The 20,851-nt window shown below is 36.2% G+C and overlaps 1 protein-coding gene across 5 annotated transcripts in view; it reads right to left on the bottom strand.

Moving 5' to 3' along the window:
• Positions 1 to 20,851, bottom strand: part of LOC102670873 (diacylglycerol kinase 1) — an 81,722-nt gene that overhangs the window by 12,141 nt on the left and 48,730 nt on the right. For 4 of the 5 annotated variants that reach the window (XM_006608403.2, XM_006608404.2, XM_006608401.2 and 1 more), the window contains exons 4-6: positions 4,161 to 4,295; positions 3,761 to 3,977; positions 1,713 to 1,877 (exon numbers count right to left, since the gene is read on the bottom strand). In XM_006608403.2, coding sequence (XP_006608466.1) covers positions 1,713 to 1,877; positions 3,761 to 3,977; positions 4,161 to 4,295 — 517 coding nt within the window. Of the gene's footprint in view, positions 1 to 1,712; positions 1,878 to 3,760; positions 4,008 to 4,160; positions 4,296 to 20,851 lie in introns of those variants that run through there. The other variant, XM_006608405.2, reaches the window with a different exon arrangement.

The raw sequence follows: 20,851 nt of genomic DNA, 5'->3' as shown, positions 1-20,851 counted from the left end.
TTTTTTTTTTTTCGTTTTTTTCAATATTATTCGCCGAAGATACTATACTTCCGGTCGAGAGTTCCAATCCAACCGCATTCAACGATCCCACTATTCCCGTGAATAATGCATCAGCGTAAAAATCGGTGGGTGTACGGAATGAAACCTTTCCTTATCATATCAAGCGTAACCCAGGCTCCCCAGGCAAAGGAGATTCCGCTCCATTCTCGGAACGCACATAAATTTTTCCACCCGGCAAAGGGTATTCTCGTGTCGCTGCTCCGTTTCAACGTTTCCTTACCTTGATCCCCGTAGAATATTGCGCTCCCGATATTTTCGGCCCGATACACAAATTTCTCCAACCCAGACGGACGGTTCCATCAGTATGGAAATCACCTCCACCCACTTAAATTGAAACTCCACCAAAGTCGAGCGACAATAATGCGCCGTTCCGCGGCTTTATCGCGTTATTTATCGCGTCCACTGGCCCTGTGTCTTTAAAAAAGGATTCGATATTATTCTCAGGAACAGGAGGAATTCCTTTGTAGGTCGTGGCGAGATTTCCTTTGATTGTACGTCTTCCGCTTTGGAATCTTTGATTTATGGAATATGCTGGAATCTTATGCCGACTTAGTTACTGTCATCATCGTGTTTAAGTTGGAGAGATTTTTGCTTTTGCCTTCTCTTAAAATTTTCTTAATATTGGTTAAAATGTTAGAAAAATCGTTACTTCTTCGATATGACGACGAGGAAGGAAGAAGAGCGAGGTGTGCGGGGAAAAATAATTTTTTATCAAGTAACGTTTTTATCGGACGTGCGTCAAGAGTTTTTGCACGCATCTCGCGCGTGAGTGAATAACGCGGAGAGAAATCGATTACAGCATCATCGAGCTACCATGGACACGATCATATTAAGTCGTACACGTCCTTACGAGTTTTACGATTTCGGGCAGCTTTTATGACATCGATTTGTTTGCCAACCTATATGTCACGGCTGATCGTAAAGAATCTTACGATCGTGGAGAGAAAGAAAGAATGAGGTAAGATCATCTCGCTCGATATTGTGTCGTTTAACTCGAGATTGCCCATAGGCGTGGAATTATTCTTCTTTGGAATCGGATATTTATCCACTCCGCTCCATTATACTCCTTCAGACGGAACCTTGTGAATTCCATTCGAAATGCGAAACACAAGTTATAACATCGCGCTTGAGTTAAACGGAATCATCTTATTTGCCTTCCACGTAAATTTCTGTCTTGTGCTCAAATGCGAATTTCATGTTCATCGTCGTTCATGAACTTTAATACCGTTTTTCGATTTTAGATCGATGAAGTAGTAGAGATAAAAGCGTTCCTTAAAATAACCAAAAGTTAAAAATTATCTAAAACGAGAATAAAAAATATTTTAAAATTACTTTTGAAAACATTCGCAGATAATTCTTACAGAATTTTTATTGACTAAATTAATATCGATTAAACAATTATTCACATCGTGCTATTTTCCATTCATTTTCTACTTTCCCGCTTTTACCACTACGCAAATTTTACAAGCAAAATATTTTTTCTAATTTATCGCGACAGCAAATGCATCGTCAAAGGTGGAAAGAAGGAAAAAAAAAGTAAGTGAAAATGGAGCAAACGGTCTATCAGAGGGATGTAATCCCGTTGCATTTCAACGGGATGACGTCCAGGAGCAAATTGGTTGACGGCATCGTTAATATCGAGCTCGACCTACCTTCTAATTTCCCGTTGTTGATGAGGAGCGAATTGTTCGACTTCCTGGACGAATTCCGCGACATTTGGCTGTGGCTCGGGCTGCTATCCGTGCTCTTTTTCTCTATCACGTCATGGCAACTGTACGACGTGTGCTGTTGTATCGTCAATATGGGATGAACGCTTCCTTGAAGCCCGTCCATGGAACGCAAGGAAGAATATTAGTGTTATTGACGTGATCGGATCACTCGGGAGTAGGATTACGGAGGCTTCTGATATATCTCGAGCAGATTCTCCATTTAATGGCAAGGAAAAGAACGCCTAATGGACGATCGTGGCGAAGTTTATCGCTTTCTGTTCCTCTGACCCGATCAATCGGATAAAACAAGCAGACAGACCGACATTCGATATGCGTGTGAACGTTGATTTCCCCCCCAATGCTCAATGGAAGACAGACAGAATTATAATGGATATATCGTCCGTAATGTTAATCCTATATTATTGTTCCATTGTAATTGGAGAAAGTTTCGATTTTAAATCTGTATTGTTTTCGATTTGACGGAAAGAATATTTAGAGGATACGATTGTTATGAAAGTATATTCGTTTGTATAATTAATATAGAAGTTTATAATTTAGAAGTTTTATGAAAGAAAAATAAAAAAATTTGTGATTTACTTTATTTACTTTAATATTAAATTTCTCTTTTTTATTCTTAATTTTTATCGTGATGCGTTCTATTGTTTTGATCTCAATTTTTAAAAAAATAGGCGTCACTCCTCGTGTTGAATTGTTAAAATTTTTAATAAATACGTTTATTACGCTACGCACGGATTAACAGCGATACATAATACATTTGCTCTTTTTTTTTATTTATAATATTCATACAAAGCAATTCGGTAATCAAAGAGAAAAAACGTGGTCAAAGTGAGATTTTTCAAGATCCATCGTTGTACATCGCGCACAAAGAAAAATGTATCATTGATTTAATTTTTCTCGCGTTCTCCACTTCATCCTTTTTTTGTTTACGCTCGAATTTTATAAAGAAACGTTCCGGTGAACAACTAAAAAACTTAACAAAAGGCTGCACAATGAAATCGCACGTTTTGTGCAACTCTTTATTTTTTTCTTCAAAGCTCAGATTATCGTTTATCGTAGTATCGCCATTGGACAACCAAATCTTTTTTTCGAGCTTGGTATCGCAAAATGGAAAATTGAAAATGGAAAATCAGTGGTGAGATTAAATCAGTGAATGAAATAATCATTTACAGTAATTCATTTTTTATGATCGATCGATTTTTTCGCTTTCGCTTCGAAATTCTATATTATTTCGTGACAATATAAAAATATTCGATCGTGCAATTTATCGCTTCTTATTAGAATGAGAGATAATTGATGAATATGCTGGAACATTATTTTTTTGAGACAATATATGATTTTTTAAATTATATAATGGTAAAATTTATTTATTTTATATTATCGAAGATTGTAAATTATTTGATCTGCTAAACTATTCAATCTTCCAATTATGAGACATTTATGCAGAATATGCATAATTGAAATTTAAATCAATTTTTTCAATGATTTATATTTTATATTTTTCAATTCGTCATTCGTAGTCGTTCGTCGAGCATTTGTAAGGATAAAATAATGTTCAGAGGATAGTGTGCATTACATAGTTCTCTTAGAATTGTCTATCGACGGTGAAATGTATTGCAAATATCTATTGTCTGATCCTTTCGTATCCCGTGAGAAACAACCAGTTAGTGCAAACGTTTCATTGTTTTCTCTTCAGAGTATGTTAATATTGCATAATATAGCTGTAAACTCGGTTAAAGATGATTCAACGCGTTTACGTGTAAGTATATTGCGTTTACACTGTAAATATCTTTATCAAAGATCTAAATTTATAATCGAAGGACATTCTAAATAGACTTTTCCTTCGTCAACGTTTCAAGGATTAAACGAGCAAGTAATTAAAATAATAACAATAATTTCCTCTCTGTCAAAAAGTTTTCAAAAACTGATTTTAAATGTAATTTCATCCTTATCAAAAATAAAATTTTAATTACCTGTGCGTGCTCTGGTGGAGATTTCACTGTCCGTTCTATGATGCCCCAACGCCTGCAATTTCTCTGTGAGACCGTGAATTTTGTCAGCCAAAGAGGAACCGTGTCCACCCTCCGACGATGTCCCACCAGGTAGACCTGTGCTGTTCACATTGCTGCTGGACGTTGTGTGAGACGTAATGGCGGCACAAGCGGTCGTCGACGAAAGCACGGCCATTTCCTGATGCAAAGATTCCTATCTCTGATAAATCTTCGAATATTTAATTTAAAAATCAGCGTGAAAAATTTGATCGAACACGTGGATTAAATATTAATACAATAACAATACTTGAAAATTATTATTAATTTCTTTCCTTTTTAAATAGAAAAATAGTTAGAAAAATTATAAGAAAGAATATCCTACCTTAAAAGCTTTCCCATCGACTCCTCGTGGCACTTTTTTAACGAACGACAAAAAAAGATGTCGTGAAAGTTCGTCAGGAGTTGTCACTTCGAGATAGGTGTCCAGAAATTTACGAAATCCCTCATAATCAATGTCCTGAAACAAAGATTCACTATCTTAGCGATAATAATATTTTAAATCTATTCCTAAATGTTAAACGAACACACAATTATAATCAAATTGGCAATATCCAATGAATGAGTTGTTTTAATTTTAATTTAGAAGTTCTCAATCAAAAAATAAGCATCAACTTATAAGGCATAAATATGGTAAGTCCATTATTTAAGGGAATCTATTTCGAAATTACAAAGTGTTTATTACGCAATCGGATCGATACCACTTAATTTAATTAGTTATTAACCCTGAAACCTATCGTAGAAGCATATAAGCATTGTATAATTTAAATATAACATTAAATTATCAAATCCCTGATCCGACAAATTAACTATAAAACAAATTTTCATTGGAGAAAAATATATAGCTCGTCATTTCGAGCTTGTGGAAAAACTATCTTTGATACTATTTCTAAATTTGAAAAATTATCAAAAATCAAGATCGTACACCATTGAGATTTAAAGATCATGGCCATAAAAATATTCAAATAATACGTATAATTCTTATCAAAATTTAAATCATTCAAAAGGCTTGACAATTTTTAAAATCCTTTTTTAATTATTTATTATATCATAGTGTGTTAAAAATGCTTTCCAATTTTCCCAACCAGTCAATTTATCGGATCTTCACGATTCCCATAGTGAATATATTAGCTCGATAATAGCAATAGACATCTTGTAATCAGCAATGCTGAATAGTTTGCTCGGGACTGGTCGATCTAGATCAACGGCTATTATACATGGATTATGCGGTGATCTAAATCTTGTTAACGCATAAGCTTTCCGCACACAAAGGCGGCACATCGTGTTCGCGGTACGAAATGAGATTCTATCACGCGCTTCAAATCACCATATGGGAAACTTCTTGTTCAGAAAATGACCTTCCATTCGATCGTAAATTGAGATAGAAGAAATATTAAAATCGTTTCCCGAACAGATTAAAATAACGGTGCCGATTGTGACACGGTAACGTAATCGTTTCCGGCGGAAAGGGTTTGCAATGGAAATCTTTGGACACTTGTCTCGCACAGCAGAGTCGAAATTAAATTTCATCGAGGCTCAGGTGAAAGTTGCTCGAGCACCTGTGTAATGAAGCAATTGCTTTAATTGATTGGATATTTAACTGGGCTGACGGCCTTATACCTGTTGATCAAGAGCAAGAAATATCGTAATGTTACTTGACGCAAAATGATCGAATGGGGAAAATTGGTTGCACGCCTTTTCCCATTTATTACACTTAAATTAAGTTATATATTTAAATTGAAGAGTAATCGAGCAATCGAAATTAATCGTCGTATGTGTAATATTACGGAGATTGTGAAGTTGTACAAGTATTATTCGCCCCGATAAATAACTTCAACTTTGAATATTTTCTACATTCGAGCAATATAAACATGATTATCACTTAATATTTGCTGGCGTCGTTAATTAATTCGTTTTTCGCTTAACAGAATTTTGTTCAACACCTGTACAGATATTTAACATAATCGATAATTACGACACCTTGCAACATGCTCGCGTGAAATTAATTAACATTCATTACTCGCCGCTTATGAATGCCAATTATAATCATTCAGCTGTTTATTTCAGTGAAGGTGTCTCGAATAATGTGTCGGCGATATCACAAATGATTAATTATCTTGGCATTTTAATATGTGTTGCCTTCGTTATCAGAACGTTCATTACAAACACTCTTATTTTAATAACGTATTATATTTTTCCATTTTTTTGTAAATCTTCACTTATTAAATTATATAATACTAATTATAATTAATAATTTGCGGATCTCGTTAGAATTGGACAATCGATCATTTTATTTATGAAAGCTTTCCGAGTTTGCATCAGGATTCAGGGCCTAAGTTCATCAGGATCTTTTAATTGCAAGTCAAGTTAATGAGGAAACAAGCCACGAGTCGCTAACGACCAACCCAGTTTCGCGTTTTATTTGAACAGATCCGTTCGAGAGCGACATTTATCGATGTTCCGGCGCCAAGGGCGTTGCCTTTATCATTTTCTTCTCCTTTCTTCCTTTCCATCTCTCTTTCTTACCTTCACCTTCTGTTGAACACCATGAACGATAAAGCTCTAGAACGAACCACAGTTAGAGTAGTTACTCACGAGCTATAACGGATTATCTCAAGAAAAAAAGAGCAATTTATCGATATATAATCGAAGCGTGTTATTATTTCGCCTTGAAATATACTCAATTTTGTAATAAAATATCGCGTTGCTCACAGCTTGAGATTCGAGAAATTTCGCGTTTCGTATCGTTTTATACACCTTACCGAGGAGATCGGTTATTTATCGGATAAATATATTTGAAAAGATTAAAAGATATTTTCGTAAACATTCGAAGATATCGATTTCCCGTACCTTTTTTTTAAGAATATAATTTTTTAAGAAATATATGCACAGAATTGTATATACAAAAATTATATGCATTATCATTTTAATTTTGATTATTTATATTTATACTTTTTCAAGAAATATGTAAATGTTATTAAAACGTTGATAAATATATACTCAAGATTCTAAGAAAAGAAAATTATATCATTTAATATACAAACGAACTGCATATATTTTATTACGTGATAAATACTGTCGGTTACAGCTGAATATAAATCTTTATCGAATTTTTCAAATACTCGATAAAAAAAAAAAGAAATTACCATAGTACGAGAAAACTATGAAACTGTTTGTTTGAATACTCTGAATCCCCTTTCATTATCTTCCTCTCTAAAGTAGTTTCTCCGTACGGAAAACATAGACTTGGAAATGGAATTCGCAAATGCACTTGTTATCGATCGATTAACCGCGGATGCAATTGGTCCGGCGAATGCTCGAATTTACTACTTAATAGGCAACGCGGCATATACGCCGCAATCGTATTTAACAGGATGTTTTCGCGAGCAAGGAACAAGCAAGCAACAAGGGACCGTGAACATTGCCGATTTTACATTCTATTCTAAAGTGAAACAACCGATTCAACCTGATCGTAACTTTAACTAACGATTGTACTCGGGTCACGGTTTACGACTTACTCGTTGGCCGGTTAGTTAAGCCAAGTGGTGCACTTTCAGCATCTTCCTTAAAAGGCTCCTACAATTTTAACGAGTCAATATAATTTTCATGATGAGAGAGAGAGAAAAGAGAGAGAGAGAGAGAGAGAAGGGAGAAGAAAGGAAAATTTTAATAAATCGTTTTTCTACGATAATTTTGAATCTGGCTGTAATCGTGTACACTTGTAAATCATTTAAATCTCTAGATTGGTAAGTGAAACGCTTGTTACGGTGTCGCTATGGTGTAAAAAGAACCGTTACAGTATATAGGGTCTTGTGAAAAGCTGCTTCGAAGTTGTGCAACGAAATCGAAAGAGGGGAAAATGTTTCGAAGAAACATGGTTCGTAATATTTTAACAAATCTTTCATTCGATTATTACGATTATCAACTTTTAATAACTAAACTGTATTAAAAAAATATTATTCCAAATCGTTTTTGAAGTTCAATCTATCGTATTGATAATAAAATTGTAAAAACTGCTGTCTCACTGAACTTGGCGGAAGTTCAATAATAATCTGAGAAGAAGTCACGTGGAGATTCATCAAGGCGATTGCTTTAATAAATCAAAATATTATTCCAAAGGATTAACACGGATCGTCTTGAAATTGTATTTCACGTCGAACGATTACCCAACCCAACCTATTTCCTATCTCGTCCAATACCTAATAATCCAATAAACAAAAACAAAAAAAAAAAAAATAAATAAAGAAAGAAATAATATTTGAAAAAGAAAGAGAAGAAAAATCAATATCAGAAAATAGCCGAGAAATTTCATCGAGGATAGAAAGAGATGATCGAGTCGAACGGTAGCAAGAAGGAATTCCTTTCAAGAATTGCGAATCGACCGTATCGCGGCTTATCCTCGATATACGAATATTCTGGAAACTGGGTCACGCTCGTTGTCTGAAGGAATATCCGCATGAATGAGACAGGACACGGCCATTAAGCTTTCGGAAGAGATACAGAGCGCGGAGAAGTTGTGAAGGGCGAGACGATGAACGAGAAGAGGAGAGGGAGGGTGCGAGGGAATATAGAAACGAGGTTGTTCTCAATGGTCACGTAAGGGAGTGGTGGTGACGTCAGTGGGACGATGACATCATCGTGAGGTCGTCATAACCCCGATAAGGCTGCTGGGTATATAGGTCAAAGTGGTGGAGGATCATAGCTGTTGGATCATGGAGAGAGAGAGAGAGAGAGGGTGAGGTATTTTCAAATGTCACGTAGGCTGCTGTAAAATTGACTCATTGCTCCGTTAATACGCAGCTCAGAAATGAAGAAAAATGGGAAACGATGGATTCTGGTATTACGTCCACTATGGGAGCCGCTTGTGTTTTCCAATGGGGCACACGGCTGGTAAACGATGAAAGATGGCCGAAGCTATTCTTATAGAGATTTATAAATTTTGATATATCTTGGATAATTGGGGAAACACTCGTAATGTCATAATTTTGAATAAATATTGTCGAGAATAAGAATCGAATAAGAGAAAGAAATCGTTTCGAAAATTCATCGATTGACCGTGTTTCGGCTTTGACAGTGAAAGAGGAAAGGAGAATTTTTTCGTGCATGTAAAAAAGATGTGCAAATTATAGGGGTCTGTGTGAGAACGAGGAGAGACTTTGTCGGCACTTTGTAATGAAAGGATAAAAAGAAGCGTTCGTTCCTAGTGGGTTTCGTCAGTGGCGAAGAATTTGTCGGAAAGGCTACTTAGTGGGCCTTAGATTCCGTAATATCAGAGGTCAGGTTAAAAGGTGGATTTGCATCTCTTTAATGGAATAGAAAATCACCACCAGGACGTTAGAATCCCTTAAGTTTTAAATTAAAACTTTTAATTTTATCCATTCCATCGTAATACTCTTCCATTTGTTTAAATATTCAAATAAATATCTCCGCGTGTATTTGTATAAAATGAATCTATTTTTATACCATTTTATTTTTTAACAAGAGTGGAAGAGTAAGTTAAAATAATTGTATACATCCAATGTTAAATTCTGGCAAACAAAAACTCGTTAAATCAAAACAATTTAAAACGACGAAACAGGATTGAATTGAAACGTTTTAAACCAGCCCATCTGTTTAAATATTTCTCCTTAACCAGAGGCAGGGCGGTTCGTTAATCCGAATCTGTTAATTCTAACCTGAAGCGAGGAAAGAAAGTTTCATTCAACGGTGTTATCGTGGTTAAAATTCAACACATGTTTACACGTGTTATACGGGCAGTGTGTAGAGGATTCGATTATTCGATAGGGGGTGGAGCAGTGTCAACAATTCAAATGCCAGGAATAGTATCATCCATGTACCTGGCTATAAGGAGACCTTAAAGGTTGTCTGCCACGAATGATGGGTTGGTTTCAATTAAACCTCTTATGGAGAGAATCCACACCTTGTACAAACATAATAAGCTTTTCACCCTTACGAGTCTGGCTGAACTTCTACCATTATATGTACTCAGTTCTTTGCTCTAAGAAGCATCCTTCATATCCTGAAGAAAAACCTTTGTATTGTTGTACCATTTAGAATTTTATACCGAGAAGAGAGTTATTTTGATCGAAAATGTAACATCCAAATCTATTTTAACACTTGTAATAATTTTTTATTATTATAAATTATAAGACAAACTAATCAACTTTGGATCGAATCTTATTATTTAATTTCTAGGAAAAAAGTATTAATCGTATAATCGTTCGATTAATATTAAGAAATTTTTAATGGAATAGAATCAATAGAAAGTGATGAATATTCTTTTGATAACAACACTATATACGTTGTAATTATATTTCAATCAGGGAAGGAATCAAAAATAAAATATTCTTCTCCATTTCACTGAATAAATCATCAAACTGATACGTAATTTTCCCCTCCGCCTCCTGTTCATCGTCTGATTTGATTTCGTTTCTCGCACTATCTCGCGGATCGATAAACGCTTTTCAGTATCACGTTCCAAAGGAGGAACAATTGCAATGCAAACGCGATAACGAGTCCTACTCCACTCGTTCCATTTACCGAACTATAACACGAATTTTCTTGATGCTTCCCCTGTTTCAAATCAATCTTCACAGCATGAAGAATTTAATTTATTTTCCATAGGAATCACGTTTCCGAATTAAAAATTTCCATATCGGATAAAATGAAACGAGCAGATTATCCTCTCGTGGATTCAATCATATTTATTAGGCGCCGCCATTCTTGAAAGGATTCTTCGTTCGATCTTGTTTCCGTATCGAGCACATCCTTTATATCTCGCGTATGGATCGATCGGTTGTTCCAAGCCGATGAGATTTATGCCTCGCTTCGAGAAAGTTCCAGGTTTCATTGGCAAGCGCAGCGCACAATCGCTTCTGGGTCATTGTCTCTTTGGTACGAAAAATCGGCGCAAGTGAATCGCGTGTTCGTTAAACGACGACAAAATGGAAGCCACTCGATCGAACTTATATCCCCGTGTTAGAAAAGTTTCGCTCCTCTCTTCTACCGGTTCGAACATTTTCATCAAAGTATCTCTTCCCCTCTATTCTCATCGCTCGGGCGGAAAAATATTTGTTATTTTCGGAAGCGAGCTTCGAACTTGAGCGAGAAGTTCGAAGCAAGGCACGGTTGAATTCGGTTGAATAAAATATGGAAAGAAATTACGGATTGTATGATCTTCCGCCGGTGGTACGGTTGAACGATTCGTTCGTCGACATTAGAGGCAGCGATTTCGTGGCTCGAACACGTTACATAAAGCTATCGACGAGTAAGTATCCTTGGATACTTTTTAAGCCAATACCCGTTGAATTACAAGAAAGTAGCTCTCCTTAGGAGAGTGGTTCGAGAAGGGAGATGGATTTCTTTCGAATTCTTCTTTCGAATTCAATATTGTCACGAGCCGTTCTCGAAAAGAGAGACGAGTAAAAAGCAGGCACATTGGCATCATTGCATCGTCTTCGATTCTCTGGACAGCTATTAAATTTTCTAGGAAATTACACACGTGGAATAAGAATGAATCGCTCGTGTTCCTTGGGATCATCGAGGGAAATTAAAAAGATCGGTCGACGAAGAAAAAGTTGACCGTCTAACTTTTGAGAAATTGGGAACTGGGAAAGAGAGAAAATAAAATAAATGGTGAAACACGAACAGAGAAGAGAGAGAGAAGCGAAAAACCGATGAAAGAAGATAAAACTCGCTAGAGGAGAGTTTCTGTGGCGAAAGAGTAGTTTCCACGCCGCGAAATTAAATTGAGAGATCAAACAATTTTTTCGTTTGGCGTGTAACAGTTAAAACGTTAAAAATTCGTGGATTCGAAGATCGATTCGTTGACAGACAGTAAACAGTTTAAACCATATTTTAGATTGATTAAAACAAATATAGATACCATTTGTGAGTGTTGCTACCTCCCGTTTAGAAACGTTCAAATAAACCGAAATCGATTGGAGGGGATCGGCTAAGAAGTCTGTATATCAGAATTTAAAAAGCTCGGTACGTAAAACTCAAAGCGTATCATTAAATCTGTCTGCAAACTGGTCGTGAATGCTACTTTCGAAGCGGACTTTCAATTTTCTTTCCATTCTTATTAACAAACTTTCTCTCTCTCTTTGAACTCTTATGTGGATATTATTGAAGAGGGAACGTCCAATTTTTACTCCAAGTTTTCTTTGGAATCCAGACTATTGGACAACTCTCGTTCCTAGGATTCCATGTGGTAAATTCCTGCAATGGATCGCGACTATGGATAGCTTATTATGTTAACCTACTGATAATGGAATGTATTTGTACTTTATGAACAATTCCTAACTTGATAGATACCTTGAAGAGATGCATTTTAAACCTGAATGTCTCTAATTTATATTATTTAAAAAAGTCTTGAGATTTTAATGCGTAACAATAAAAATATATGATTTATATCAAATATTAAACTTTGTTATCGAAAATTTTAAAAAAACTTACTCAAGATGATTCTTCTTCAAGATATTTAAAATTTTATACAATAAGATAAAACTTTTACAAGATATCTTCAAGACATCGATAACAATTTTCTGTGCTATAGTCTGTATTAAGATTTACTTATACTACTTAATTTTATTAATCATACTAATTTCTAATTTTCTCTTATATCGCAATCCAAAATTACTTACGCATAGATGTCCAGAAATATCTCCGCAACGTAACACGTCTAAATGTGAAAGAAAGAAACGAATGTTTTCCACGTTTCAATTGGATTGTTTATTGAGGAGGTCAGTGGCACCCTTCTTCGAGTGCGTCACTCGAAAGGGAATAGTTGCGTAGCCACACGCGTTCATACATGATAGACGCATACGTATCATCTAAATATACAGTGTACCGGCTGATACTCCGAAAATAACCGGGGCTTCTCTGTTTGTTGCTGTCGTGATAGCTATAGTACGCACTATTCGACGCACGCATTCATCCAGCATCCGGGTTTTCTGATAATACTCACGCTCACGTGTATTCGTATCTTTAGAATACAATGAAGATAAAAATGAAGAAGCAATAAAGGAATAGGTATCTAACCGATCATCGACACGAAATAAAGAATTCTTTTCCTAAAAAGAATGGACAAGTGAAAAATTCAATAAAGAATGGTCAAAAAAATATCCAATCAAAATTCAACGTTTCACAGTTTAACTTAACTTATGCTTTTTAAGCGAGAAGAATTAAGAATACTTGGAGTAAATGTAGCGGTCCGAAGGGATCGTTTAATCAAAACTTTATTCAAATAGCTTTTTTAAGAATGATAGTAGTGGGACAACGTACCGTTGTAAAACGATCATTAAAATCAGAAACACGCGTAAAGGCGCACAGATTATCCTTAAGCAAAGTTTTTTGATGGAAATGCTCGCTAACAAGCCTGACTCCTGTCTCTACTCGAGGAGAAGTTTTCGTTTTGCGATCGTAAAGCATATGCAACAAGATCTGGCGAATTCCTAAACTTCCTCCTATTTTTGTGACCGCAAAGATCGGAAAGATCTCTCGCGTATTACGTGTTGTCAGATTGAAAGAGGTCGGTCGTTACGTGCAAGGTATACGATCAATGATTCGGGACAACGTTTTCAAGAATAATATATTGGCGTTCAACATAGATGGCCACTTTTATCTCGACCATTTTCATCCGTTCTTTCCACGCGTTACCTTCTTAATGAATTAAGGAACGAGATTCTCCCCTTAGACTCCTCGAATTACTCGGTTCAGAATTTATAAATAAACAGAGATATTCTCGACAGAGAATACACGCGTTTGGAAACGAAATTTGAAAATTTTCCCACCGAACGATTCTCGATTCAATCTGTTTCGTTTTACGAGACATTTTAATTATTTCGTTGGACCGGAACCGTTGTATTATTCATGCTGTATTACGCGGAACGTGTAGTTTTATTTCACAGTCCATTTGTTCCGGCGCAAAAGGCGACGAGTCACGGGCTCGTTCGATAAAATCCGCGAATATTGGTTCACCGACCGGGAATCAAGGTGGATTCACGGCCCGGAAACTGTGACGTCATTGTTCTCATGGAAACCGGGATGGGAGGGAGGGTGAACGATGACGTCACTAGCCGCGGGAGCTCGGGGTGACGGCACCGAAGGTCGGTGCACCCAGCGCGCTGCATCTGGAGTGCATCTGTGCAATGACGTCACTGCATCATTTTCTTCTCGCTGCCGCAGATGTTTACCTCTGTTCTTTCGGCAATTCGATATTCAAAAATATCACCAATGAAACGTTGTTTTCCAACTTTCCTTCCCAATTTTTCTTCTTGTAAAATGTTATGCAAAGAAAAGGGGATCAATGAATTTTATTTCGTTCGTTTTGGTTATTTCCAACTTCTTGAAATTCGTTAAATATTATTACCTATTATCACATTTATGCGAAGATATCTACGCGATGGGAAAAATATTCATAACGCGTGTATACGGTGATATTCAAGGATTAAAACATTTTTTACGATCTTGCGAAATGAGATCTTGATCCGTAATAAGTTCCACTTTTTATATTTCAGAATGATTGATTTATAAATCTATCTCGAATACGGTTCGTCCACTTTTACGACTACTCTCTCTACCGTGCTCTACTCTAAATTCTTCAACCCTCGTTTTAGATCGACTTGTACCCCATTTTTCATAAAAAAGAAATCTGGCGCTAATCCAGAAAAGCAGAGCTTCCAATAAAAGAATATCTGTTTATTTACGTATGAGAAACAGCGCGGCACAAAACGAGATTCAAAATACGTTTTCTTATCCGTCGTTAATCGGCTCGCTTTTCACCCGCATTTTCCATGAGACTTGAAAGAGAAACTTCCTCAATCGATGAAAGGATATCTTTTCGTTTTAATTTCCATTTTGCGTTCGATGTATCTCAATCGGTTGACGGTCTCCAATCGAATTTCTTCAAATTCTTCCATCTTTTTTTTCCCCCTCTCCAACGATAAAGAGCGCGGCGAAAGAAATGGATTTGATTATCAACGAGTTAAAGTAGTATCTAGTATCTCTCGTCCACTTTTCAATTAACGAGGGAATTCCTTTTGAGCGCAATCATTCGTCTAATTATGAAAATCGTTTAGAACAGAGAAGGAATTCCATGCGTAATTATTTTATATTACAGCTTGTTTATCCTCGAGGAACATAATATTCGAGAAAATTACTTTATTGCAAAATTCCTCTTTTTTTTTTTTTTTCGTAAAAGAAAAAGGCGATCTGTATGCTTGACCTACTTTTATCGCATAATAAGTAGTTCTTTGCAATTTTTCTTTCTTTTTTTTTTTTTTTCTTCACGTTCGTTCGATATTCGATATCTTGAAAAGCGATCTATTTCGCGAGAAACAGTTTTTATTATTTCTTAATAATCATCGGATATTCGAAAAGACACACAACCGTAATAATATTCAGCATAATACTCGGTTATAGAGGAAGTTATTGAAACGCGATTCTTCAAATCTTTTCACTCTCGATGCTTTTCAAGCTGATCGAAAGCGTACAATCGAGCGTGAGCCATTATTCTACGGGATTAAACTGTATGAATTCATCGTGCATCGATGATTGCAATTTTCGAATCAGAGATGATTATACGAGGGCAATTAGAAAAATGAAATACAATAATATATCGTATCCTTCTTCGTATATCTGATAATTTTACAAAATCCGTGAAAGTGCTTGACTTATAAAATCAATAACACGAAACTGGCACCTAGTATCTTGGAAATCTTTTCGAGCAATACTTGAAAGAACCTCAATTTCTCCCTCGTTTAAAACTCGAAGAGACTACTTCAAATTACGTAAAATAACAGGTGCTCGTTAACAATGTAGAGTTTTTAAATTCAAAGGATTTGAAGTGATCGATAAAAAAAACATTTCGAATAAATTTCTCGCCTATAAAAAGATTTCGACGTTCAAATTCGACGTTGTTTTAATTCGAATAACCCAAGCGATTCGAGCTTTATAGAAAATCGAGGCTCGAAGTGATGGTCGCTTTGAGAACGTAATAAAGAAAAGAGATTAGGTAGGGTTTTCGTGGATTGGTCGGCCGGTTCCCAAGACGTCGCTTTAATTTCACGCCTTAGCTTATTCCTTCCTCCGTCTCGACTTAAAAACCGTGGCTTCGAGGATCTCTGTAAATATTTTCCCGCGATTGCTGAAACTTCGTTGGATATACAAGCAGGCAGCAAGGAGAGAGGAAGATAAACACAGTTTGTAGGGGGAGAGAAAAAAAGAGACGGACAAGAAACAGCCACCGCAGCAACGTGGAAATCGCGCAGTAAATTTTTCCACAGGGATCCTTCGATTCTTTTCTCGTTCCACTCCTCCTCTTCTATCCTCCTTGCTTTCAATTTTTTATTACAAAGATGTAAGAAACATTCGCGAAATCTGCATCCTCGAGAAAAAAATATCGTGATTCCATATTTCTTTTATGCATTTCTTTTTTCTATACGTGCAATATTCGCATTCTCCTTGGTATTTCTCGATACCAAAGAAGTTTGTATCGATACGTGATACGATGCAGAGAATTTCAGAGTTCCTCGAATATTGCGTAATTCTTTTACCTTGAAATTTCGCAAACTTGCACGCTTTATAGTTGCACTGACGATATGCAGATCTTCGATGAACGTATAATCGTCGATCTTTTTTTTTCTCTCTCTTTTATTCCGTTCCGAATTTTTTGAGATAATAAGTTGACAATATCGTGAATTATACATCCTTTTATGCACGTTTTGTACGATATGAATACAGTGATATCCACCTCGTTATTTTCCGCGTTTTATATACAGCAAGAACCATCGAACGACATCAATGTTCTCGTAGTTGTCCAGCTCGTCCAACTTTTTATCGTTTCTGCCAGCTGTCCAAAACGTTTACTCAGTTATTCAGTTCGTTAGCGGAAAATTTCGCGGGCGAATCGTGATTTAACGTAACGATGCGTGTATGCCTCGCAACAGTATTTTCGTCCACGTGTAGAATGCATCGAAACGACGATTTTACCGAAATGAAATCGTTGTGAATTTTTCCATCCAATAATCTTTATGTCTCTCCCCCTCTCTCTAGAGATGGATCAATTCTGTTGCCTCTTTTTTTTTTTATAACGGTTTATCCACGGTTATTTTCGAATTTTCACGCAAATAAAAGCCAAAGTTATACGGCGTCCGTTAATTAAACCATTCGCGCGAGAAGAAACACGATCGATATCTATTGCGAGAAGAATCTACTCTCGTCCTGTTTCGAGCGTTTTTCAATTATTATTTTCCCCATTTTCATCTCGCTCTCGTCGTTTCCAATCCATTACTTAACCAACGAGCCTTTCATCGTGATGCTATGCCGAGAGGGCTTTAATGAAAGATACTCGATTAAAGCGAAACGAGAAAACAAGGCGTCGGTTCCCTTAGTCAACCTCTTTCCGAGTTTTCAAACCGGAAACAGTGATACTCGTTACGGTACAGCATGGTGGGTACACGTTAAGAACGATGCACTTTCTTCAACGTGACCCGGTTTTTCTTCAGACAGTTTTTGAACACACGTCTCCGTGGAAGCTAGTGGTGCTTAAGAACAATTATTTTCAAGAACGAGCCACGTATGGCATAAAAGGGATTTCTCTACGTCGACTATCTTGCCAATTTCCTGCGAATTCCAATGGATCGTGCATATGGAATGGAATCATCTGGGAAATCAAGCTTCACCGAGTATGAAACATTTTATATGGACAGAGGGAACGAGAAGTTCGTAATAAGAATTATCTTTTTCCGTTTTTTCATCATCAGATCTTCGCTATTTCCCCTAGAGATAATTCTTCGATGATACGTTTAATATAAAATAAACATAGATGGAAGAATAAAAAATAATTATAAATAGGAAAATAGCTTAACTCAAGAGAGAAACGGATAAAATACCAAAGGAGAGTAAATAATGGAAGATGAATAGACAATTCAAGTTTGCAAAGTAAGAGCAAGAACAATAATAAGTGATACTTATCTTAAAAAATGAAACCTTAACAAGGTGAAACAAGAAGAAAGAAGGATATAATTCACAAATACCAATAAATTAGATGAAATAAATTCAATATCTAGGGAAACTAAGAACTTTTAAAGGAAGAACTAAAAGAATTAAAAAAGAAAATAACTTGAAACTATCAATTCTACGCTTTTAAGAAAGAGTTTATCAGTTTCCGTTTTCATTTATCGATTTCAATGATTGATGGATAGACAACGAATGAGATAAAAGATCGGTCAATGCGAATTCCGAAAGAAAGCGGCGACAGGTATGTATGATGACTTAAACGGCCGAATCTTTTTCATCATCGTTTTCAGAAGCAACACGGGATGATACCCGTGGCATGCTTCATCGAGCGTGAATAACTTGACATCAGTGGCCATAATCGTTGCAAGGCGAGATGAGACGACCCGAAGAAAATGTAATATCCGACGGCTCGTTCGCTTCGTGCCTCGGCGACAAGTTCCCCTTATGGAAGATATATCCTTTACACGTCTGAACGTGATGTATGATTCTCGAGGTCACGGAGAATTCCATATTTACGACAATGCTATTCTTATTAGCGCGGGAAAAATTCGTTGAAAAATTCTAATATTCCCATCTCTTCTCCGAGACATCGGTAGTACTTGCCATGGTCAAACATCAATCTCCACTTCGATATCAATAATGCTATTTATTTCTTCGTTTATTATATATTATTTAAATATATTGTTGAACTTCATCGATAATTAAATTGTAACTTTGACGAGTAGGATAAATTGTATCACATCTTAATCTTCGCAATACACGTACTATAAGATTTCAAATTTCATTGTTCAATTCACGTGTCAATTTTCATTACCTTGGTCAAAACAACGTTTCATTAATTAAATAACAATCGATTCAAATCGATTCACCAGAAATTTCATTAGCCAAGAAACATTAAAGATCTTTAATATTTCCGCAACACGTTTTCCCGCCAAATCAGTAGTACATTTTACGCTATGGAAGACATCCATCTTACGCAAATAGGCTGGTTAATAAACTGTACGCACAGCGAAAGCGGATCTTTTTTATGCGTTTTACATCCCTGTCATCCACCGTGACGAGATAAATTCTGAGGAGTTCGAGAACCTGCAAAAAGAAGATATCCAGTCAATCCACCTTTGGAAGAGGATACCCGTGGATGATGACGCTTTGACCTCGCTCTCTCTATCTCGTTTCCTCGTCTTCTCCATGCGGATCTTCTCGACTGCGTCACGAATGACGTCACGTAGTAGCTAGGCAACCGCACCCTCACGATCCACCCGGTTTTTCTCTATCTTTCGTTTCTACCCTGCCTATTCGTCCACCTCCACACGCGTCCACCTCTTCCGCCGAGGATGAATCCGAAGAGTAGGGTACACGAGAAGAAGGCAATCTTTGCTTGCTTTAATGATCTGTCGTAGTGGAAGTTCGTTAATATCGAAAGTACTGTTACTTACGTTCGGACGATCTCCTCTCCTTAAGTTAATTGGCCCGAACCGATGAGACGTTATCGCACTTTTGCGTGCACCATCTGGCTGGTGCAAAGAACGGACGGGGATGTAATCCGGTGTTCATTAATTGGAATTTTAATTGGAAGAGTGTCGATTACGATTTTAATTCGAATGCTGTATTTTATGTATTTTTTTTAAATGTAATTTATAATATTCGTATATTTTGTGTATTATATTAATTTTCGTTCGTATATTTTATGTATTTAATTAATTTTATACTTGTATTGATTATATATTTTATCTTTGAATGATAAAATAATAATTCTGTATTGGTAGACAATATTATTGTATTAATATTATTAAATTATGTAATATATATATATTATTAATGTATCGTATATATTATATTAATATTTTACTTAATAATAACAATAAAATAATGATTTTGAGATAGAACATTATTAAATTATTTCGATGTAATTATCTCTATATTCTCTCTTTCTCCAAATTATTGTATTAATCCACTATATAGTATAAAAGTATAAAATAAATTATTTGATGACAAACAAGATAAAGCTTTAAAAAATAAAGAAAATTTTCTTCATCAATGGCGTTAAATTATTATGAATCGAACATTTGGTCTACTACTTATTATTCTGTCGATCACTTGCGTTTTATCACGATCAACAACGATTGCATCGTCAGATACGATTCCATCAGAATTCTAGATGATATACAATTGCGATGTCTCTGCACAGACTTCCAGAAGAAACCCATTCCCAGCGAAAATATCGGCATATAATGTTCGATATAAAACCCCTTTCTTTTACGAGATTCATCCTGATCTCCTCTTGTTTATCTTCGTCTTGAGTACCGTGAAATTGTTTTTATACCTCTGGAAATTCCTCGAAAATGGATAACTCGAATAACTCGAACTCCACCATCTTTATTTATTTATTTATTTATTTTTTTTTCGCAGCTTTGATAACAGGCGACGGTGAATTCACAAAATTCGAGAATATTCGCGCGGTAAATTGCTTTCGTTAATGTTAATGTTTTATGCATGACAGTTTGACGATACTTGGCCACGAGTTTCTATTATATGGGCGCGAATTTCCACCTATGGAGGATCGTCGAAGCGAAGGGGAACATTGGACGGGAATATATTTAGGCAACATCACAGAGGTATTGTTCGAATGAAATTTTCTCGTACAGATCCAATCCGCCTCCGCATCCCAGGATAAGAAGGCAACGCGTTTCGTCGACGAGGCGAAACTTCGTAAGGGGGATAGGGGATGTAATGCGCGTTTAAATAAATCGATAGTTATATAAAGAGAGGCAAAATAGCGGTTAATCGGTGCAAGAGAGAATGTGAGTGTGTATGAGAGAGAGAGAGAGAAGGAAATAGGGCGGAAGAAGGTCAGAGTAAGGGTCAAGAGCAGAGAGATATTTTTTCTTCTCAGAAATAATCGTCTTATAATAAATTAAACGCATGGTTCATCTTCCAGGGATAGCTTNTGTGCGAACCATCATCCTTGACGAGTCAAAGGATGTGTAAAGCTAA

The sequence above is a fragment of the Apis dorsata genome, unplaced genomic scaffold, assembly GCF_000469605.1.
Source record: "Apis dorsata unplaced genomic scaffold, Apis dorsata 1.3 scaffold_35, whole genome shotgun sequence".
Taxonomy (NCBI): Eukaryota; Metazoa; Arthropoda; class Insecta; order Hymenoptera; family Apidae; genus Apis; species Apis dorsata.
Note: the sequence above shows the minus strand (reverse complement) of the source record. Positions and strands in the feature narration are given on the sequence as shown.